This window comes from Podarcis muralis, chromosome 16 (assembly GCF_964188315.1).
Source record: "Podarcis muralis chromosome 16, rPodMur119.hap1.1, whole genome shotgun sequence".
In the NCBI taxonomy this organism is placed as follows: domain Eukaryota; kingdom Metazoa; phylum Chordata; class Lepidosauria; order Squamata; family Lacertidae; genus Podarcis; species Podarcis muralis.
The window spans coordinates 38770426-38793761 of NC_135670.1; the positions used below are offsets into that span (position 1 = coordinate 38770426).

Below are 23336 nucleotides of genomic sequence, written 5' to 3' on the forward strand. Positions count from 1 at the left end.
GCCCATATCCCAATTCCTCCTGCCAACATTATTGACTCGAGTATGTGGAAACATGGCGGCCAAAAACAGTTCTCCAAACAGCAGAAGTTAGAAGTAATTTAAACACATATTAATGACTAAACATCAGCTATTTTGGAGGATGCACAAAGAAGTCTAAAGGGAAACATCATGTTTATTAACATATGCACAATATGACGCTCAAAATATTTTCAAATGCACAGAAAAACAGGGTGCAGTTGAAAGAGAGACAATATATACTGTTGCTGGCACAGCGAGGTAAGTACAGCCTGCATGCTATGGTCTTACTCCCATTGTGGTCCAAGTCAAGGCCTAAAAGCAGAAAGGCATCTAAGAGAGTTAATATGGCTAGACTGTGCGCAGCTTACAGGAAATTGCTGCACTTCATAGGGGCAGAACCCAAACTGAAATCAATGGAAAACGTAAGGAGCCATGTTACAGACTGGTTGCAATACATGTTATGTTTAAACTGGATAGAAAGAATGTTTTTTTGGACCAAAGCTCACAATTTGAAAAAGAACTCCTACAAAACAAAGATTAACTTTTGTCTAAAATGTTATTAGAATGGGAAACAAAAGACAAGCTAGTTAAAGCCTCAATGATACACTGGCAATCGATTTAGCACACAATATAGATTTTAACCTCTGGGAGAAACTTTGGAAAAGTGCATTGAAATTTACAGCATGTTATGCTTTGAAGGAGAACTATCTGAAAATGATTCACAGATGGTATTTAACTCAGAGTAGGCTTGCTAAGATTTGCAAGACAGAATCAGATAAGTGCTGGAAGTGTAAAAAGGTGGAGGGAGTATTCATTAATATGTGGTGGACATGTAAAAGGGTAAAAAAGTATTGGGAAATGATTTATAATTGAAAAAATGTTTAAAACTACTTTCCCAAAAAAATCAGTCTCCTTTCTATTGGGGATAATTCAGTTTGAAATTCCCAAGTGTCAGAAAAGGTTATTTATTTATGTATGCAACAACTGTGGCCCATGTTTTGTTAGCCCAAAAATGGAAAAAGAGCAAGATCCCAACTAAAGAAGATTGGCAACTTAAGTTGACAGAATATGCACAACTTTCAGACTTAACATATAGAACAAGAGAACAAGAAGAACATATGTTTAAAGAAGATTGGAAAACATTTATTGAATATATGGAAAATAATTGTGTACAGCTGAAAACGCTGGCAGCATTAAGATAAATTCAACAGTGCAAATAATTTTTGATGGATGTAGTAATGGAAAACCAATTGGTATAGTTTTTGTAATATATGCAGGGATATAAGATACGGTATGTAAAATGACCCATGGAAAGAGAAGGGAAGTCACTGATATCTTATGTAAAATGTTTATCTGAAATTGTAATACAGAAAATATAATAAAAATTATATTCAAAGAAGCAGCAGCAAAAATGCAGAATCCAGCAAGAGGTTCCCTTGAGCAAAACCCATTGAAGTCTACAGGTCATGTCGGTTTCAGTGGAGCTTTGTGTAGGGTTACCATATTTCAAAAAGCCTTTTTTTTTTTTTTTTTAGGAAACCCCCATAATTGCTGTTGAACTTTTTACAAAAACACAAATTTTTCAATTGACTTGCCTAAGATCCAGGACAAAGTGCTGCCTTTTGGAAATTCCCCCCAGATGTCAATGCTGCCATTGAAATCCCAGTAATGTCCAGGAAAAGCCCTAGCTTTGTGTCAGAGAACTTCCTCCTGGATTGTGGCTAAAATAGTTCCTCCACATTGTGGATAATGACTTATACATATAAAATGTATTCCAAAAAGTGTATAGAGCATTCTTTTGTTACTATACAAATGTTACACCCACACCAAACACTTAAAGCACAACGGAGGATCTGTAGTTTCACATTCCCTGAGCTATAATTCCCAGCACCCTCAACATACTATAGTTCCTGGGATTCTTTGAGAGAAGCTATGTGCGTTAAAGGTCCTTTAAATGTATGATGTGGATGTGACCTTAGTTAGAAATACTTCATACAGGGGATGAAAGATTCTGGTGTTAAAAACACTGAGCATAAATTAACTGTAGTCATACGGTAAATGCAAAATATCTGTACAAAAACAAGGAAAAGCCACAAACACATATTTATTTCTTTTCTTAAAATCACCGATTAATGACCAGTTACATATTTAAATAACCTTCCAAAAATATACTAGCAGTTAATCTGAGCATATGAAGTCGTTTTTATTCATTCAGCATAATTCTAGTTTTTTAAATAAAAATTAGGGAATGAATCCCAGCGTTTTGTCACGGGTCTTTGGCACTTGAGAGCTTTTCAGAGGTTGAAATGAACTGAGCTGTAGAAGAACGCTGAGTGACTGTCCACTGAGTTTAACACACCATGATTATCTTTGTCTTTGAAAGAAAGGGTGCATTTCTCTGCTCTTGTGGACAAAACATGGGAGACACCTGCTTTGAAAAGAGAAGGAAAGTTTTGAAGAAGCAAAACACGCTGAAACTCCACACCTTAATTCAGTTCCAGGCTTTGCAGTTTTATGACAGCATATGGAAAAACACAGCCAGTTAGAACCTCAGTGACGCCTGGAGGGTTTTTTTTTTTTTTTTAAAGGTGTATTTACTTCATGGGATGAACTGTCTGCCACAAAGCTGCCTTTGTGTCACTGCCGGAAACTTTCATTTCCAGTGCTCCGCAAACAGCCGGCAGTTCAGGAGTTTCCATGTTGACAAAGATATTTTTCCTTCACGGCTGACATCAGGTTCATCAGCATTTACAAGCCGTGAGGCATGCCAGAGATGCCGAGGGCTCCAGTGTAACATATTTCTAATTTCTTTCACATTTGTCTAAACTCCTTTCCAACACCAGCCTAGGCTGTGGCAGATCGTCTTGTTTATTTTATTTGCACATTTATAAAATGGTTCACAACCAAAAGCTGCTTAAACAGTGTACGATAAGAACAAATAAAATAAAGAGACAAAAGATTACTGACTCAATAAGCTAAAAGCAATAAAACCATTGGCAGACCCACTTGCAGCGACCGCTCCTCAGGGAGCAAGGCCTAACCTAAGAACAGTGAACAAACTGGACAAGACAACATTCGGGGGTTTTTTGAAAAAAACTGACCATAACTTTATTGATTCCAGATGTAGATAGGATTTGGCTTAGGCATTGGGTGTATAGCACTCCCAGCCTCCTGGTGGAGAGCTGAGGAATGACAGGGTCGAGCCTAGGATTAGTTACAGGTAGGTCTGCCGTAGTTGAAACAAAATAAAAAAATTCCTTCCAGTAGCACCTTAGAGACCAACTAAGTTTGTTATTGGTATGAGCTTTCTGAAGAAGGGTGCGTGCACACGAAAGCTCATACCAATAACGAACTTAGTTGGTCTCTAAGGTGGCGCTGTGGGTAAAAGCCTCAGCGCCTAGGGCTTGCCGATCGAAAGGTCGGCGGTTCGAATCCCCGCGGCGGGGTGCGCTCCCGTTGCTCGGTCCCAGCGCCTGCCAACCTAGCAGTTCGAAAGCACCCCTGGGTGCAAGTAGATAAATAGGGACCGCTTACTAGCGGGAAGGTAAACGGTGTTTCCATGTGCTGCACTGGCTCGCCAGATGCAGCTTCGTCACGCTGGCCACGTGACCCGGAAGTGTCTCCGGACAGCGCTGGCCCCCGGCCTCTTGAGTGAGATGGGCGCACAACCCCAGAGTCTGGCAAGACTGGCCCGTACAGGCAGGGGTACCTTTACCTTTTTTTAAGGTGTTACTGGAAGGAATTTTTTTATTTTGTTTCGAGCCTAGGATTAGTGAGTCAACTGCAAGACTCTATGGGTGGCACTCCCAAGCCGCTGAAGGCAGCTCTAAGGCCCATCAGCTGCACACCTCAGCTTTTGGACAGGGACTTCCAACTAGACCCCTCTAACAGGGTACCCAGTGAACACACCTCTTTTGAGGTTGGAGTGACGCACCACTTCACCCATTGACTAAAGGATTCCACCCAATCTGGTCTTCAGCTGACTACTGTCCTGAGGTCAGGTGCGGCTGACATTTATTGGCTGGGGGCAGACCAGAGCAAAGCCACACTGGTCTGCTCTTAAGCTCAGCCCACCTGTCCTGGCCAGATTTTAGTCAGTAAGCGATTCCACAGGACTGCAGCAGCATCACTAAAAGTCTGTTTTCTAGTGCATACTAAGTGGACCCTGGGGGCATGCAGTACTCTTGGCAGTGCTCCACTGGAGAAGTGCAGTTAGGTAATATGGCTAAAATTACTTGAATCTTGGGCGCAAGTGCTGTATGCGCACTGGAACCTGATTCCCAGCCTCTGCTGAAAGGAAATCCTGCCACTGTCATGATATTTAAGTGCCCACAGATCACACTAACAAAATTCAGAGGGTTTGGCAGCCCCGGAGCAACAGGCTTGCCATAATACTGCCGCTGTGGTTTTGGGCAACCTAAGGGCAAACATTCCACAACATACATTGAAAGCACATGCAATGCACATGACTTTCCCCAAAACATCCTGGGGTTGTTAATGATGCAGAAAAATGTGGCTCTGTGCAGAGGAAACTACAGTTCAGGAACCAACTCTAGTGCTTTAAATGTGTGCTAGATGTACCTTAAATGTATGTTGTGGCAACCAACACGCATTACTCTCTGCATATCACATCTTCACCTGCAAATACTCAAAAACAAATAACTTGTTATGAGTAGGGAACATATGTATAAAACACAACAATTTAGAGATAACTTTGGCACAACAGTTTTTCACACGAAATGTGCTGCTTTGCAATTGCACTTGGAACTTTATACCAGCAGGTGTTCATATAATTTTTTTACTGTGCTCTTCAGCTCTGTGTTGTGCAAAGTCAACAAATATGGAGAGGAAAGGCAGAACAACTGACCTGAGGTCATAAAGAAAAAAGGGAGAGCTTCATCTCGCTTTCCTCCGCACTTGGCAATCGCCCTTTGCAAAGGGATTCGCTATACTCCCCTGCCTGTCAAAGGACATTAACAGATCTGTATTACATCCTTAAGAAAATAACCATGAAAACAAATGTGTGGTTGCAGGGCATAAGCTAGGTTAAAAACTACTCATAAATACATTTGTTTTGCAGTATGCAATTAGTATAGTTTAGATAGATGATAGATAGATAGATAGATAGATAGATAGATAGATAGATAGATGATAGATAGATGATAGATGATAGATACTTCTGTTCTAAGTCAATTCTCTTTGTCACCAAAACTGTTTGGAAAGCCAGAAATTACCATATGAAGGCTGTTGTTGGGACTGCATCCAGGGCTGGGACCAAGCAGGTTGCTGAGCTCCAGGTTTGCCACCATCTGGCGGGACTCTGCCAGCAGCCGCTGCAGCTTGCTGGTGGGCGAGCAAGAATCCTAGGATGAACCAGAACAAAATGCGTCAAGGAAGACCTGGAACCAGAGACACAAGGTGGGTCTGAACAGAGATCATTGAGAAGGAAAGCACAGAGACAGCCTAACTTTGGAATATTTCTACGTGCCTTCAGGGCTGCCAGCAGGTACTGTGGAAGGAGGCAGCAATGGGAAGCAGCATTAGCAGGATCAAGAACCTCTGGCAGCCTTGGACCTTCTTTTTCTTTGGCAATCACTCGTAGCCGAGTAAGACTGTCTTACTGTAGTTTTCGCTCTATAAGACACTTTTTCCCTTCTAAAAAGTAAGGGAAGATGTGTGTGCGTCTTATGGAGCGAATGCAGGCTGCACGGCTAAGCCAGAAGCCTCCGCAGGGCAGCGGGATGAAGGCTCCCCGCTGCCCTCCGGAGGCTTCACAGGCTGTCCCAGAAGCCAGAACAGCGAGACGGAGCGCTGCGCAGCGCTCCGTCTCGCTGTTCTAGCTTCGGGGTTAGCAGCGCAAAGCCTCCACAGGGCAGCGGGGTGCCTTCATCCCGCTGCCCTGCGGAGGCTTCGCGGGCTGTCCCAGAAGCCTCCACAGGGCACAGGGATGAAGAAGAAGAAGAAGAAGAAGAAGAAGAAGAAGAGTTTGGATTTGATATCCCGCCTTTCACTCCCCTTCAGGAGTCTCAAAGCGGCTAACAATCTCCTTTCCCTTCCTCCCCCACAACAAACACTCTGTGAGGTGAGTGGGGCTGAGAGACTTCAAAGAAGTGTGACTGGCCCAAGGTCACCCAGCAGCTGCATGTGGAGGAGCGGAGACGCGAACCCGGTTCCCCAGATTACGTGACTACCGCTCTTAACCACTACACCACACTGGCTCCCCGTGCTCCCCGTGCCCTGCGGATGCTTCACGCAAAGCTAGACCAGCTATCCCAGAAGCCAGAACAGCAAGAGGATATCCCAGAAGACAGATCCCTCTTGCTGTTCTGGCTTCTGGGATTCAGAATCCCCCCCCCCATTTCCTCCCCCCCCCAAACTAGGTGAGTCCTATCATCTGGTACGTCCTATAGAGCGAAAAATACGGTATTCTACATTTGTTCCTGATAAAGATCTTCACTCACTACTTCTTCCCTGGTTGAGGAGGTGCCGTTTTGTGGTTCGCCTCAGGTGCCAAGGTGACTTGGGCCGGCCCTGGACCAAGCCTAGCAATGAAACCTAGGGTCCCGAGTTCCAGATTCAGGGCAAGGTGGGGACTATAACCCAAAAATTATTACAGTCATACCTCGGGTTAAAGTTGCTTCAGGTTGAGCGTTTTCGGGTTGCACTCCGCAGCAACCCGGAAGTAACGGAACGCGTTACTCCCGGGTTTCACCGCTCACGCATGTGCAGACGCTCAAAATTATGTCATGCACATGCGCAGAAGCGGTGAATCACAGCAGGCGCAGAAGCGGGTTGCGTTCTCTTCAGGATGCAAACAGGGCTCCGGAACGGATCCCGTTTGCATCCAGAGGTACCGCTGTAATTGCATTGCAGATGGTGTAGCTACTTAGTCGTCACATGCCCACATCCTTGTGCCCCAGACCCAGCAAAATGCCCAAGGATGGAGCTCTGCCAAAGGTTAGCGAGGAGCCGGAGGGGGAAATGGGCAGCTGTGAGACTTCTGCACAAGTGATAAATGGGATAATTGTGGCCACCAACAGATGGCTTTGATCAAGAGTGCTACAATAGCCAGGGAGGACCCAACAAAACAGACACTCACTTTGTGGATGGTCGGATGGCAGCATCCGTTGGCTGCCTGGATGTCTGTTAAGGTCATGAACTCCAAAGGCAGCTCTCCTTCAAACAACTTTTCGTCTCCCCTGCTCCCGCTTGTCTTTTGGGTGGATGTCAGACAGGGAGCGCCCAAGTCCGAAAAATGCAGGTCCACATCATGGTCACTGTGAATATTGAAAATAATACTTTTAGAAAGTCATCTTCAGCACACATTGTAAGGAAAGGGTATAAATATGAGGGTTAGGTACAGCACCTTGCTTTTTAAAACATAAAGGGGATGAGAAAGCAACACGACATGCAGGTTCATAAGGCAATTCTGGACTGGTGGAATCTAATTTTAAACTCCCTTTAAAGAAAAATAAGTTTCTATTTCTTATGACTGCAGAAACTTGGTTTGCAGCGGAGGAACCAGGGCCCTTTATTTATTTTATTTCATTTACCAAATGTGCATACTGCTTAATTGTAACAGAACCTCTAAGTGGCTTACAAGAAGTATTTAAGTTATCAACAAAAACAATTAAAAATAATTAAAAACATTTTAAAGACAATTAAAATCACCAGTAAAAAAAGAGAAAGAAATGGAAACACATCAAGACCTACATGTCTGGAAATGCTTGCCTAAACAAAAATGCATTAAGCAGCTACTGAAAAGGGTATTTCAAAGGCTCCTGCCTGAGGTCAGAAGGCAGGAAGTTCCAAAGTGTAGGTGCTGCCATACTAAAAGAACAATTTATGACAAATGCAGAACAAGCAGTGTGTGTTGCACCTGTATTATTATTATTATTATTATTAAATTAAATTTCTATACCACCCCTCATCCGAGAACCCCAGGACAGTTTACAATATAAAAACACAAAAATACACAACATAGTAACAAACAAAAACAACCCCACACCCCAGAGTTTAAAAGGCCAGAGACTGTGTAGTTAGCCAAAGGCCTGGGAGCAAAGGAATGTAACAGAGCCTTCGTCTTGCCAGGATTCAAGCTCAGCTTATTTTCCTTCATCCCTCCCAGCACTGTGTCCTGGTTCCACACAGCCTCTTCTGATTCAGATGTTATGCAGAAACAGAGCTGAGTGTCGCCAGCATACTGATAGCACCTTGTCCCCAAATTCCCAGTGACTGCTCCTGGCAGCTTTATATAGTATAATTTGTCAGCGCCTAAATGATATCAAGCACGAGGACAACTTGGCCACAATAAGGAAATTTTGTCCACGGTATGACTATTTTCTACCTTCCCATTTCGACTCTCTGGCACCCTATCTGCATAACCTAGCAATTCTAAAACGTAGACACGCTTTTACTCTCGCAAGATTGAATGCATTGCCCTCAGTTGTACTTGAGGGATGATTCCAACAGATTCCACACGAAAAACGCTTATGTCCCTGTGGAGATGGCAGTACCGAATCAGTGGTGCATGCCCTTCTGGCTTGCACTCTTTATAAAGACTTGAGGAATGAGATCATCACCCCTCTTGTATTGTCCATTCTGGGTAGCCCAGCCACTGCCACAGTGTCCTTTCTCTTGGCAGATCAAGATGAGCAGGTGACAGCAAAGGTTGCAAGGTTTTTAGCTGGGGCAATTAGAATAAGATCCACTATTTGACTATTGATTCAAAACCCTAAAATGTATTTTATATAATTGACTTTTTATTTGTATTTCTATTATTTGTATATCGTATTGTTGTTTTATTGCTACGGCCAATGCCTGACGCAAATAAAGATTTATTCATTCATTTAGCTTCATATAGACAATGAATAGTAAAAGGTAAAGGTAAAGGTACCCCTGCCCATACGGGCCAGTCTTGACAGACTCTAGGGTTGTGTGCCCATCTCACTCTAGAGGCCGGGGGCCAGCGCTGTCCTCAGACACTTCCGGGTCACGTGGCCAGCGTGACGAAGCTGCATCTGGCGAGCCAGTGCAGCACACGGAAACGCCGTTTACCTTCCCGCCAGTAAGCGGTCCCTATTTATCTACTTGCACTTTGATGTGCTTTCGAACTGCTAGGTTGGCAGGCGCTGGGACCGAGCAACAGGAGCGCACCCCGCCGCGGGGATTCGAACCGCCGACCTTTCGATCTGCAAGCCCTAGGCTCTCAGGCTTTTACCCACAGCGCCACCCGCGTCCCTACACGGGTGTACAATGAATAGTACTGAGGATAAAACAGTGCCCTGTGGCACCCCATTGCATAACCCCGAGGGGGCCAAAAAGGGACAAGATGCCTGCTTCTCTCTCTCTCTCTCTCTCTCGCACACACACACACTCTTGGTGAGCGAGCTGAACCATGCAGAATGGCAGTAGTTGCAGGATATGGGTGCTATTCAACTAAGTTTTACTCAGAGCAGATCCACTGAAATAAAGGAACCTAACTCAGACATGCTTATTTAATTCACAACATTTATATACCGCTTGAAGCAGTTTACAAAAAGAACAAAATTCTCAGTAAAAAAAAAAGGTTCATTATTTCAATGGGTCTACTCTGAGTAACACTTAGTGGACTACCACCTTGTTTCCAATAATGGTCAATGTGGTCCCTGCCCCCAAGATGTTGCTTGACTGCAACTTCCAGTCCCTGACCTTTGTCCAGGCTGGTGGAGCTGCTGGGGCCTGGGGCCTGACAGCATTCAGTGGGACGCAGGGGAATGGCCAGACTCACCCAGGTGTCCAAACCAGCTCTGCTGCTGGGTCATGTGATGAAAGGGGATTACAAGCAATGTGAAGTCTCAGGTCTTTTTATGGGCTTTGGAAGAAAGTGAAGAGATTTATTTACAGCTGGTGTACTAAGCCAGAGGGGACTGGGTATGAACTCCAAGGTGAGCTGGATGGGGCTGCTCCAGATCCACATTCCGTTTTAAGTCATGCGCCCTTGAAAGCAGCTGTGTGGCTGACCGATGCTGCTCTGACCAGCCCCAGGCCCCTTGCGCAGCTTGATTCTCTCCCCCACCCCCGCTAAAAAAGTGGCCAACAGAAGCTCACACATATCAAAAGTGCAAAGTGAACTGTGTGAAGGTTAAAATTGCAGGCCATGCTTGCAATGGGTTTGTTTTAAGAGTGCTCAAATCACAGGGTGGTGATTTTGCCCCTTAAGTTTCTGGTCTAGGGGGGCAGGAGTTGACTAAAACAGGGGTGTGTGTCCCAGAATGAGGCCTGTGGATTTCATCCAGGACTCTCTCCCCTCTGCCCAGTCCCCCAGTAATTAGAGTAATGCTTTATGACAGAGAAGACCAGAGGAGCTGAGTACTGGAGCTGGAGCTGCTGCCTGAAGTGCAGCAGGCAGAAGGCACTATTCTGCTGAGCAAGCAAGGACAAAGACTCAGGCAGTTCAGATGCAGACCAAGATTGGCTGGACCAGAAGCTTTGTGCTGCCTGTCAGTTTAATCTGATTAAAACAGCCTTTGTCCATGTCTAGCAGCAGACTAGCCAGGTCCACTAGACCTGCCTGCCTGTTTGTGTCCTTTCCTTTCCTTTTTTGTTCTAAGACATAGGTAGGCAAACTAAGGCCCGGGGACCGGATCCGGCCCAATCGCCTTCTAAATCCGGCCTGCAGCATGTTTTTACGAGTAGAATGTGCCCTTTTATTTAAAATGTGTCTCTGGGTTATTTGTGGGGCCTGCCTGGTGTTTTTACATGAGTAGAATGTGTGCTTTTATTTAAAATGCCTCTCTGGGTTATTTGTGGGGCATAGGAATTTGTCTGAGGGACAGTGGACCGGCCCCCTGCTGAAAAAGTTTGCCAACCCCTGCTCTAAACAGTCTGATGAAGACTAGCTAGCTGGTTTATTAAAAGATTGTTCGTAGGTTTTTCATTTGGAGTAGGGACAGTCATAGCTAACAAGAGAATGGACTAATTTTGTAGGCAATTAGCAAAATACTGAACCTTTTTGACTTGCCGCTTCTAATCGCAGCCTGAGGACCGTTGGGAAAAGCTCCGTGCCATGAACCTGCCTCTCCCTTCACAGGCTTGAAAATCTGCATCCACTGCTGGTCACTTACAGGCTGGTACAGGGCGACTTTGTTTATGGAGCAGCGGGAGCAGTACCCTGATTCCAGCCCTTTAAATGGACTAGGAGACTTGCTGGGACTCAGCCCACATGTGCCCATCTCCTTATCTTTACAATCCTCACTGGATTTGTCGGACAGCTTCAACCCAGGACTCTGGCAGTTTGTGGGCTCGGTGTGGCAATTTAGGTCGAGCCAATGCTCGTGAATTGGTAAAGATGCCGCAAAGCTTTGCTCCGGCGCCCGGGCCATTTCCCTGCCTTCTGCCTTCCACATGCTGCCTGACTGGGAGGCAGGTCTGCTGTCTGTCTCCCCAGAACTCAAGGATCCGCTCTGATCCAGCTCTTCCCTATGCATAGTTCTTGGCCCATAAAACAGCCCTTCCTGAAACTGATCCAAGCTTGCTGGCTGTCTCTCCTCGGGGCCCTTTTGCTGCCTATTCTCGGCTCTGTGTGCTTCGCAGATATTTTTTGAACTACAGCTGGGAGAATGCACAAACCGGGTGTGTATCTTCTGATGGGCTTCGCTACACACGGTGTCCTTGTTGCCGCTACTTCCAGGATCTGACAAAACTATCTCTGTGCTATAAAGGGCACAAGAAGGAACTCACGTTATCAAGACTGCATTTAACAACTTAAGCCTATACATTATCTGATCTGCACCCATCAATCTCTACACACTTCGTCCACCCAAGGGTGTGTCATTCCAGGATCTTCCAGCCCTTGAGGATTTGCCCCACTTGGCTTCTACTGTTGCTTCACAATAAGTTTCAAGGGAACTGGGAGTTGTGAGTACTGCTAAATACATAATCAAATAACTGCTGGTTTTTGGATCTGTAAAGGGACAACCTCTATCTGTTTCTCTGCCCTGGCATGCCTATTTAGCCTGCAAGAGTTTCCTCTTCAGATTGGCATAAACTCTACAGGACTTAACAGAAACATCTGCCCCCATCTCTTTTTTTTAAGCTGAGCCCAAGGGAAAATCCTTGTAATGTCATCAGTTAGCCCTAATTAAAGTTGTTATTTTACTGTCCTGAACTACATGCTGTGAGACAGCTTCGCAACCTGGTGGCTCTCAATGCAGGCAATGCCAAGTGGCTCTAATTTAGGAGAACAGAGTCTTTCTAACACGGCACAGCTGGGGCGCCCCAATTCAGTCTTTTGGCTGTGCAGCTTCCATTGCTGGTCTTTTCAAGGCTGCTCCAAGTTGTGTGTCGAACCAAGAGCAGGAGCATAGTCAGCTGCCAAGTGACCACACTCCAAGAATGGAGCAGAAGGCAGCATTTCAACAAATACTGTTTCTCCCAACCCCTATGGCTGTACTGTGATTGGTATGGTGCATTTCTAGGGGTTTCCTCTTAACGAGTGTTGATGAATTAGTGCTTAAATAAGCTCTATGCAGGGCTGGAAGAACCAGGTTAGGATTTTGAAATGTTTTCCTAACCCTGCCTCTGTGCAACATGTAAGTCCCCTTTAAAAGCAACCTTCTCTCCAGAAAGCCATTTGCAACTTTTACCTGGCCTCGTGTGCCTGTGTCTTATGTTTCTGCTTCGTTTCCTGGGAACTCTCCAAGTTGAAATGCAGAAACTGCAGATCTCGTTGCTGTTTCACATAGATCTGAAAGCAGAAAACAAAACAACAAACAAGCCTCAGAAGAGCAAGCAGCTCACTTTGATACATTATTTTTGCCCTGTTTTTCTCTTCACGGACACACAAAGCAGGAAATTTAAAATAAAAAGAATAATAATGAGGGCATTAGAGTTCGTAGAAATTTTAAATGGTTTGTTTTTAAGATTTCAGAGAACTATCGGAAATACCTCCCACTCCATTTTTTCCATATTCAGTACATGCTCCTATAACAATAGTAAAGATTTGTGTTAAAAAAAATAGAGAATACAAGACTAAAAGAAAAGAAAATTCCTCTGTACATGTAAAAAGTAGTGCTCCAATTTTAGTTATTTAAGTATCCCACTCTGTTTCAAGGATCTCCAGAATGGTTCTGGCCATTCTTAGCCTCCATTTAAGATCAGGTCAGGCTGAAGGATGGTGACTGGACTACGGTTTCCCAATAAGATGCATGGCTGTGCCTTGGCCTGGACTATCTAGCTACTTTATTGTTCTCTCAGGGCAGCATACAGATAATTAACACCATGTACGAATAAACCATAAAAAGGTAAAGGTACCCCTGCCCGTACGGGCCAGTCATGACCGACTCTAGGGTTGTGCGCTCATCTCGTTTAAGAGGCCGGGAGCCGGCGCCGTCCGAAGACACTTCTGGGTCACGTGGTCAGCGTGACGAAGCTGCACTGGTGAGCCAGCACCAGTGCCGCACACGGAAACACCGTTTACCTTCCCACTATAAAGCGGTACCTATTTATCTACTTGCACTTAAGGGTGCTTTCGAACTGCTAGGTGGGCAGGAGCTGGGACCGAAAGACGGGAGCTCACCCCGCCGTGGGGATTCGAACCGCCGACCTTGCGATCAGCAAGTCCTAGGCACTGAGGTTTTACCCACAGCGCCACCCGTGTCCCTGGTGAATAAACCATACCAAGCTGTTATTTAACCACAAGCATTTGGAGATATCTTTCAGTGCATATGAATTTAAAATATTTTACTATATTTCACTTGAGATGCTTTAGAGACGTTCATCCTTTCTGTTTAGTTCACATATTCCAAGACTGAGCCCCAGTATCAAAAACAGGTTCTTCAAACAAGTTATTGCAACAGCCAATCCTGTTCACCTTTGATTTTTGTTATGTTCCTCATTGCGACATAAAAGGACAAAAACAAGTGCAATCCCCTCCCCCACCCCCCACCCAGAAACTGGAGTCAAACCTGTCGCAAATTGCTCAGTTCTGTGTCAGTTCGCAGTTGTTTAGATTTAGCAGACTGAAGCAGCTGGTCTTTTCTGTTTGCTCTCTCAGCTGTTAGGAGAGAGGGGTTGAACGGTTGGTGATTTTCCACAACAAAGAATTGCACAGAGAAACAATAAATAAGCAATAATCATAAAGAAAATGAACGCTAATTTAGCTAACATTTTCTTTTTTTATATACAGGGATTTCTTTAGAATCAGGTCCTTAGGGGAGTGATTTCCCCTCTTGGGAAGCAGGGATGGGGATTCTGTGGCTCTCCAGATGTTGTTGGACTACAACTCCCATCATTCCTGACCACTGGTCATGCAGGTTGAAGGGTGTTGGAGTCCACCTACATCCGATCAAAGGTTGGAGGGAATGGTTCCACTCCATATGGGAACTAGTCCTGATTTCTGGCTGGGTATTTTTGATCAACAGCTGATACCTAAAAAAAGAATACAGGCAAAAGATCCAACACCATATTTGCTAAATCAGAGGCAGATGGACTGTAGGCTCCCTTCAAAAGCTAAGGTCCAAACATTAGTTTTTGTCTACTCACCACTAAGCATCAATTCATTGTTCAAATAACTGTTTTCTTGCTTGAGGCGTATGATTTCCTCCCTCTGCTCATTGTTTTCTTTTGTTTTCTCGCTGAGGTCACCTATAAAACAAAAAGAGAGAGTGTTGCTGAGATGAAATATCTTTTAAAGACAGTTCACATCTATTTAAATTATCATAAGCATGAGGTGATAAACCAAATGTCCGGCAAGAACTTTTTGTTGCAATGCAACACTAAAATTCATATCATTGCAACAAGGATTAAAACTATACACTGAATATATATCATTAGCAGTTTATTGTACATTATTACCAACAAAATTGTACATTAACTATAACTGGCTCATTCATTGCAGGGTATGTGAAGGACAGCAGGCTGCCATAATAGCTTGCACACACATTAAGGTTTTCTGCTCTGGGTACCCCACCGTCAGAAGTGAGGGGGTCGTGACCAGACACTGGGCCTTTTCTGTGGTCAAACACTCATTGGGAACATCTGTCAAGAACCCATGATATTATCATCCAGGACACCAAATAATAATAATGCCTGAACTTTGGGTGGCACTCAGATTTCCAACTAATCTGCTGTCTTATTTTGCTCCTGCATCTATTGTTTCTTTTGTTGTGATGGATTGTATTTATACAATTAAAGGTAAAGGTACCCCTGCCCGTACGGGCCAGTCTTGACAGACTCTAGGGTTGTGCGCCCATCTCACTCTATAGACCGGGGGCCAGCGCTGTCCGGAGACACTTCCGGGTCACGTGGCCAGCGTGACATCGCTGCTCTGGCGAGCCAGAGCCGCACACGGAAACGCCGTTTACCTTCCCGCTTGTAAGCGGTACCTATTTATCTACTTGCACCCGGGGGTGCTTTCGAACTGCTAGGTGGGCAGGCGCTGGGACCGAACGACGGGAGCGCACCCCGCCGCAGGGATTCGAACAATTAGCTATTTATACAATTAGCTATTTGTAAAAGGTTTGTTGAAAGCTGCCCTGGGGCCAACATTAGTGGAAAGGTGGGGTACAAAGGTTTTAAATAAAATAAATGTATGTTAACTTGAAGTCTGATTATAGAAAATAGCATATACTTTTTTTGGAGGGGGGTCTTTTGCTTCTGATGCATTCCAACAAGAAGGAATGGGGGAAAGTTATTAAATGCTTCCCTTTCCTTTTAAAAAAATTCTCGTAGTTTCCGCTCTTTAAATTCTAAGTTCCCATATATTCAATATCTGAAAAAAGGCACCTACATATTGAGTTTAGGGGAAAACTGCAAATGTACTTAAATATGAAGGCAGATGATTAATGAACTGAAAATTCTCTGATTGATAGATAGCCTGATTCATTTGGCTGGAGCAAATGAAAGGAACACTGTCCTTCTCCAACTCAGTTTTTAGATTATGAATATCAAATTCTAAGCATTGTTTACCTTTTAATTTGCTTGTTTCCAACATAAGTTCCTTCAGCCTGAGTTTAAAATCCTGCTTTTCCCTATTGACGCTTGATTCCTCCATCTTTGCTGTACGCAGAGCGTTTTCTAATTTTTTAAATTTACATGTAAATTCAGTAATATGATTCGTTGCTTCAAGTATGTCATTATCCTAACCAAAACAAAAACAAAAACAATTTGGTCCATTGTTTTGCCTTGTCTGCTGCCATCTGTGCCTCTTTCATTTTATATGTTGAATGCTGAAAGTTATTAGTCTCATTTCAAAAACTAGCTCAGAGCTTGGCAGTGTTCATCTGATTGAATGAACTCTATCACATTTTATTTATTTAACAGATTTGTATCCTGCTTCTTGACCACAGCCCCCAAAATTGGCTGACAACCTTCACAAAATAGAACTGTTCCATTTAAAAAAAAAATTCTTCTAAAATTAAAACCATGAAAGAAATAGATCTATGATTGAAGATATATGGGGAGGAATGGGGAGACCAGAAGAGAACAGGTTGGAGGGGGAAACCATTTAAAATACAGGACTCGAAAACAAAACAAAGAATTTAAAAACTCCCAAAGGAGAATATTTACAGCACAAATTGCTGTCTTTTCCCCAAGCTCAGTGGAAGAACACTGCTTTGCATGCCGAAGGTCCCAGGTTGGAACCCCAGCATTTGCAGGTGAGGCCAGGAGAGACTTCCGTCTGAAATCACCGAAGGCAGCAGACCTGTGAGCAGAACCAAGCCTTTCACCAAATCCCTACCAAGAAACTTAAAACCTCGTATTGGGAGTGAGGATTTCATGTCCCACTGAACACCTCCCTCTCCTCCAGGGTTTTCTTACCTCCCTTTTCTCCATGTAGAGCCCTCCTACTAGCAGAGGTGGGAAACCAGCTTAAAAATCAGTTTGGATAGAGAACTGCAGACAGTGGGTGGCGATGGGAAAGGTTCTACTCCCTGCTACTGATGCTGCATTTTAAATACCGGTCGTCTTCCCCTGCTCTATAAGGAAATCAGCAGCATCCGGTTTGGGCCCTGCCCCTGTCTTATTTAAGTGTACCCAGAAACAGGGGTGCTCCTAACATTTAGAGTGGCTGGGGAAACCCAGCCAGATGGGCAGGGTACAAATAAATTATTATTATTATTATTATTATTATTATTATTATTATTATTTAGGTAAAATTACCGTACCTTTAATTTTAACATAGTAAGCAGTTCCTGCTCTCTGGCTTGCAGCTGTCCTACTTTATTGGACAGCTCCATCACTGAGCAACTGAGGGCTTGATTTTTCTCCTAGGAAACAGAGAAGAAAGGAAAAAGTGTTGAAAGTGAAATCTAAACGCTGTGCCCTGTGTGGCCTTCCCAGCCCTATTGCACCACAAGCAGAAAGCTACCCTAGCAGCCCAGATCCTTGATCACTTAAGGATGACTTAAGGATGACTTAAGAAGAGCCACCTTACTGCAAATTCAGCACACTGGTGTGAGCGCAGCATTTTAGCTCACAACATCTGATGGAGAAAAACAAATACATGGGGGCGGCCGCCGAGACCACATAACACCGGTCTTGAAAGACCTACATTGGCTCCCAGTACGTTTCCGAGCACAATTCAAAGTGCTGGTGTTGACCTTTAAAGCCCTAAATGGCCTCGGCCCAGTATACCTGAAGGAGCGTCTCCACCCCCATCGTTCTGCCTGGACGCTGAGGTCCAGCGCCGAGGGCCTTCTGGCGGTTCCCTCATTGCGAGAAGCAAAGCTACAGGGAACCAGGCAGAGGGCCTTTTCGGTAGTGGCGCCTGCCCTGTGGAATGCCCTCCCATCAGATGTCAAAACGATAAACAACTACCTGACATTCAGAAGACATCTTAAGGCAGCCCTGTTCAGGGAAGTTTTTAATGTATGATATTTTAGTGGGGTTTTTGGTTTCTATGGAAGCCGCCCAGAGTGGCTGGGGAAACCCAGCCAGATGGGCGGGGTACAAATAATAAATTATTATTATTATTATTATTATTATTACATTTCCTTCTTTTGAGTTTGTGGTTAATGCATGTGTTACTTTAGACCACACAAGGGCACTGTTTGTCTAGTGATCTAGCCACCCCGTTTGTAGCTTCTTTGTCAAAGATAACTCCACTCCTAAAAGTTGAGCCATTTTGTTATTCTCTCCCAACCTGTCTAGACAACGCCTGCTGTTTCTCTCTCTTATCATTATTCATCCTGCAAAGAGTTTCTGCATAAATAAAGCCTTGGAACTCCAGAAACTGTAAGTGATTATTACAATCTAATGCACCCATGCTGCAGGGTCTGCTAACAACAACCCCAAACTGTTCAATGTGAACAAGCTCTTAATTCTCCCCCTCACTTTCCATTCTTCCTATCCACCTACTGTAACCTGCACCTGCTGTTCCTGTTTCACCGGAACCGTATTAGCACACTAACCTAGAAGTGGAATATCCATGGCCAGATCTCCCAAAGTATTGTCCTTTAGCTAAAAGCAGCTGCAGGGCCCCTGGGTTTGGAATTCTACTCCCCTCCTCCCTAAAGCTGGCATGAGCCACAAAGGAGAAAACACAGGAAACCTACAATGTAAGAAATTTCATAGGGGAATCTGTGTGGAGGCAAATGTTTTATTTCATAAACTATCCTGTCTATGGTCCAGTCCAATCACACACATGTCCCTTGCATCAGTCTTCAGCCAAATAAAGAAACTGAGATATGTCAGTCATAGAAAATGTCAGGCCTAGTCAGGGCTAGCAGCGGGAACTTCTGGGCACCTTCCAAGGCCTGAGTTCATGTATGGGGTGCACTGCTGATCTCTGGCGCCTCCTGGTCCTCCTCCTCCTCCTATCTGTTGATCTACCTTCTTCAATCCTTCTTCAAACATCTTGAGCAAGAAGAACAGTAACCACTATAGACTTTATCCTCTCCTATGGGAGGTGGGGTGGTGCAATGATAGTGATGGAGAGGAAGTGGGTGCTCTTAAGGAAGGGAGGCATGCTGAGAGCATCTTGCTGTAGGGTCCACCCACAAAACACCTGGGAGCAGCAGTAGGTCAAGTTTGTCCCTTACTCAGAGTTACATTCAAATCTACCCAAAGCATTCAGAATCTAGCCACGAACTAAAGCTTACCTCGAGGGCCTGGCAGTGAAGTGATGTGTCAGAGGCTTTCCGAGAGAGTTGCTGGAGCTTCTGCTGAGTATTCTCAAGTGTTATCTTGCGGTCATTTTGCTGGGATTCAAGGTGCTTTAGCCTTCTAGTCAGTGTGCTAATCATCTCATTTCTCTTGTGCAGCTCATCTGAGGGATAAATGACAGGTACTGTTTCTGGGAAAGCAACTGAGAGCAACGATGCACACACAAAACTTTCTTAAACTAAGCTGACGTTTGAAATGTTAAAAAAAAAGGCAGAGAGAGAGAGGTTCAGATAGGTACAGATATTTTAATTCTATAAAGGAATGTCTACCTAGCAGTCATCCTAAAATGTTTTATGTTCTCCTGGATCTTTTTACCTGCCATGTTTCCCCCCTTTTAAATTCCACAATTTGGGAGTTTGAATGGAATTCTTAGCACATCTTTGGGGTTATATTTGAAGGTTTTACATACAGATGTTGGGCATATAAAAATTAACCCAATACAAAAACATGAAGCTCTTTTTGAACAGCATCCATCTTATGTGATATCAGTCCTTTTAGAAAACTACTGGCATTTTGCTATTATTACAGCATCACTTACGAAAGGTTCTACATGTTTCCTGCCATTCACAACATTCTAGCATTTCCATGGTGCTTCTGTTCAGATAAAATCACCATTCTGTAGCCAGCCAGCACCTGTGGGACCAGCCAAATAGATTCTTCCAACAAACAGCTTAGGGCGTATATGAGAAGAGGTGCACATCATATGCTTTAATTGGGCTTATTACCTTTTATTTAATGTCTTTTGTCTCTAACCTAGAGCACAATCATAATGTAACCGCCAAGGGACTGAACATATCAAGATGCCTTATAGAGAGTCAGTCAATTAATCCATCTTCTCTACTGCTTTCTACTTTGGACCGGCAGTGGCTATGCAGATGATCAGGCACAGGTAGACATTTCCCCTCTTCTGGGATATTATTTGATCCTTTCAACTGGAGATGCCAGTGACTGAACCTGGGGATATCTACATGTGAAATGTGCTCTGCCACTGAGCCATGCCCACTGCCATGAAGCTGTGGACGGAGCTGTAAACCAGGAAATCACAGTTCAAAAAAAACTAACCAGTGCCCTCAAGCCGCTGTCAGGCTCAGTTCCTCCATCTGCAAAATGGGCACAATACTCTTACTGCTGCACTGGCTGAATACTTCAGCCTGTGGTCTGCATGGCACTCACTCTCCAACTTGCTGCACCGTTCTGCCAGCGTCAGTATTTTTTGACGATCATCATCCCAAGCCAGCAGCTGCCTCTGGTGCACTGCAACCATATCATTGAGCTCCTTATCACGATCTTTCAGCTCCACAATTAGCAGCTGAAGTTCTTTCCTCTGCTTCTGAATGGTACTGCTCTCCAATTCTGAGGTTGTATTCTACAAGAGGAAGGGGGGAGAAAACAGTCCCACCTACATCACATCACAAATTAGGTAGCTGTTACAGAAGTATGCAGTTCAAAATACGAAGCATTTATTAACAGCGCTGTGGCTTGTTTCTATTCCATTAAAAGCTTGCAACTGTTTCATTGAAAGCTCGGAGACATGCGCATAGTTAAACTATGGAATTCACTCTGACGAGTTGCCTATCAACTTGCATGTTTTTAAAAGGGGATTAAAGAAGTTCATGGAAAATACAGTCATACCTCGGGTTGAAGTCACTTCAGGTTAAGCCTTTTCGGGTTGCGCTCCGCGGCGACCCAGAAGTAACAGAGCGTGTTACTTCTGGGTTTTGCCACTCGCGCATGCTCAAAATGACGTCATGTGCATGCGCGGAAGTGGCGAATCGCGACCCACGCATGCACAGTTGCAGGTTGCGTCCACTTCAGAACGGATCCCGTTCGCATCCAGAGGTACCACTGTAATTCTATCAATAGTGACTAACCACAGCAGCTATAGATAGGTAGCCGTGTTGGTCTGCCATAGTCAAAACAAAAAAAATTCCTTCCAGTAGCACCTTAAAGACCAACTAAGTTAGTTCTTGGTATGAGCTTTCGTGTGCATGCACACTTCTTCAGATACACTGAAACAGAAGAAGTGTGCATGCACACGAAAGCTCATACCAAGAACTAACTTAGTTGGTCTTTAAGGTGCTACTGGAAGGAAAAATTTTTGTTTTCACAGCAGCTATGTTCTACCTCCGCTGAAAGCTGCAGGAGGGGAGAGTTATGTTGCACTCCGGTCCTGCTTGTGGTCTTGGCCTGCTTGGCCACTGCAAGAACAGGATGCTGACCAGATGGGCCAGTGGCCTAATTACAGCAAACTGTTTCGAACATACAAGCACCACAGACCTTTCCTAAACTCTAATCTAGAAGTAACCTTGAAACAAAAAAGGAGAATACACATCTAGGTCCATCAGTCTTTGGTGCTTAGTGAAATGTGAGGTATTAAATACTGCTTTCAGATTTAACTTGGTTTTGTTACCTGCTGTGGAGTGGAGATTGGCAATGATGATTCCATAAGGACTGTGCTGGGGTCAGGACTGTAACAGGTACAATTCTTGCAGAAGTGGGTGTGGTCAATTTCTAACTGCAGTTCAGCTCTCCCAGAGCAATGAAGAACCCTATTCTTGTGCACTGCAACTCAGCAATTCAGAGGGTAACTGCCATAACAGAGATTGAGTGGGGATACATCAAAAAGCGTTGTTGAAACAACTTATAGTCAGTTTATAGTAAGAGGCCACCTCACATTACGGAAAATTTTAATTACTCATCAGGAAGGAGACACTGAATTGTATTAAATGTTTGCTGAATTTGTTTGTTGTTGCCTTATTATATACTAATTTGTTTTTAATATAGTTATATCAATTTTAACATTTGCTCATTTTTAATGTTTTTTTGTTGTCCAAAATCCAAAATTCAGACATGAAACATCTACAGCATTCTAAAACACACAATTAAAAACATATAAAAGTAGATTACAGTGAAAGACATTCTGAATGCAGTGCGTGTGTATTACAACCAAATGCATGCACATAATACATATATTCCCACCTATACATGTAACTGTGTACCACCCCAAGTTTTTAACTGAAGGGGCATAGCAGAAATTTCCAAGTAAATCGATTACACACAGGGACATGTGAGATGAAAAGTGGGAGGTGGCTTAGAAAGGTAAGACAGGCACACCACTCAAATACTCTGTAAAGAACGAAAGTATACTGTCTCTCTCACTCTCCTCTCTTCTTTCTTTCTTTCTTTCTTTCTTTTTCTTTCTTTCTTTCTTTCTTTCTTTCCTCCCCCCCCCCCACTCCCCCACATTGCCTACACCAAACAAAATGTTTCAAATGGACAGTAACTGACCTGTATGGAAGATTCTACGATTTGAAAGCAGAGACACTGAATGTACTTTTGTGACTTATGGAAATCTTTTGATAAAGACATCTTTTTAAAAGGCAGGTGGGAGCAGAGGAAATATGAAGTGCACGCTTTGGTCTCCTGAGGATTTAAGGAAGGCCCCAGGCGATTTGAAGCATCTCCCGCCCCCGCCCCCCGCCCCCCGCAACCGGGCCCTGCGGTTTGCTGAGGGTGCTGGGAACTGCAGCCCCGTGAGGGGGGCGAACTACAGATCCCAGGACACAGTGCGCGGCCTCTGAATACCGGGGGGTGGGGGTGGGGGGTGGGCAGAGAGTTCACCCGCAGAGCACCCAAGGGAGTCGGGGGGTCCCCCAGAAAGTGGGTGCGGAGCGGGGGGGGGAGTCAGGCCGGGTGGGGATGCGGGAGACCGACCCTAACTTTGGAAAACTGAGGGAGGGGGCGTCTCTCTCTCTCTCTCTCTGAGGGAAAGGGAAATGGCGGCGGGCGAAGTTGCCGCTTACCCGCCTCCGGCGCCCGCCGCGAGGGGCAAAGGGGGACGGAGCGGCCTCGGAGCTGCCCTTCTCCTCCTCCTCCTCCCCGGGAAGCCTCCGCGCTCCGCCTCCAACGGCTGCTCTGCCCCCAGACCCGCGCCAGCCGCTCTTTAATCCGCCTTCCGGGGTGGCTTTGCTTCTGTTTTCTTACTCCGGGTTCTTTAATGCGGAGTGGCCGCCGCCGCCGCCGCACAGACGATTATTATGATCATTGCGATTATCGTCCATTAAATTTGTGTGCCGCCCTCTATCCAAAGATCCCAGGGCGGCCCGCAACATCAAGATACCAAAATAGAAGAAAAGCAAACCCACAAGCCCCTTCCACACATTCCGGCCTGA

General features: G+C 44.7%; 1 protein-coding gene across 7 annotated transcripts; it reads right to left on the reverse strand.

The window, feature by feature from the left end:
* Nucleotides 1–1139: 1139 nt before the first annotated feature.
* Nucleotides 1140–23336, reverse strand: CCDC62 (coiled-coil domain containing 62). 7 transcript variants are annotated; one of them, XM_077920718.1, is made up of 15 exons: nt 22968–23336; nt 22453–22587; nt 21575–21752; nt 20338–20530; nt 19101–19267; nt 17166–17267; nt 15967–16138; nt 14542–14643; nt 13965–14053; nt 12645–12745; nt 11008–11712; nt 7118–7295; nt 5253–5381; nt 4886–4978; nt 1140–2446 (listed from the first exon to the last, which is right to left on the reverse strand). In XM_077920718.1, the coding sequence occupies exons 3-14, from the start codon at nt 21608–21610 to the stop codon at nt 4892–4894; spliced, it is 2061 nt and encodes a 686-aa protein (XP_077776844.1). In that variant the 5' UTR covers nt 21611–21752; nt 22453–22587; nt 22968–23336; the 3' UTR covers nt 1140–2446; nt 4886–4891. The 7 variants fall into 7 exon arrangements, with proteins under 7 accessions (XP_077776844.1, XP_028565702.2, XP_028565704.2 ...); XM_028709869.2 differs by lacking the exon at nt 22453–22587; XM_028709871.2 differs by lacking the exon at nt 22968–23336 and having other exon boundaries at nt 11629–11712; nt 22453–22644.

Coding starts and splice junctions, on each gene's coding strand:
- CCDC62 (XM_028709869.2), bottom strand. CDS start 21,610: ATGGAATCATCATTGCCAATCTCCACTCCACAGCAG. Junction 16,139..17,165: donor TTACTATGTTAAAATTAAAG/GTACGGTAATTT, acceptor TGTTTTGGTTAG/GATAATGACATACTTGAAGC. Junction 14,644..15,966: donor GGAAACAAGCAAATTAAAAG/GTAAACAATGCT, acceptor TTTGTTTTATAG/GTGACCTCAGCGAGAAAACA.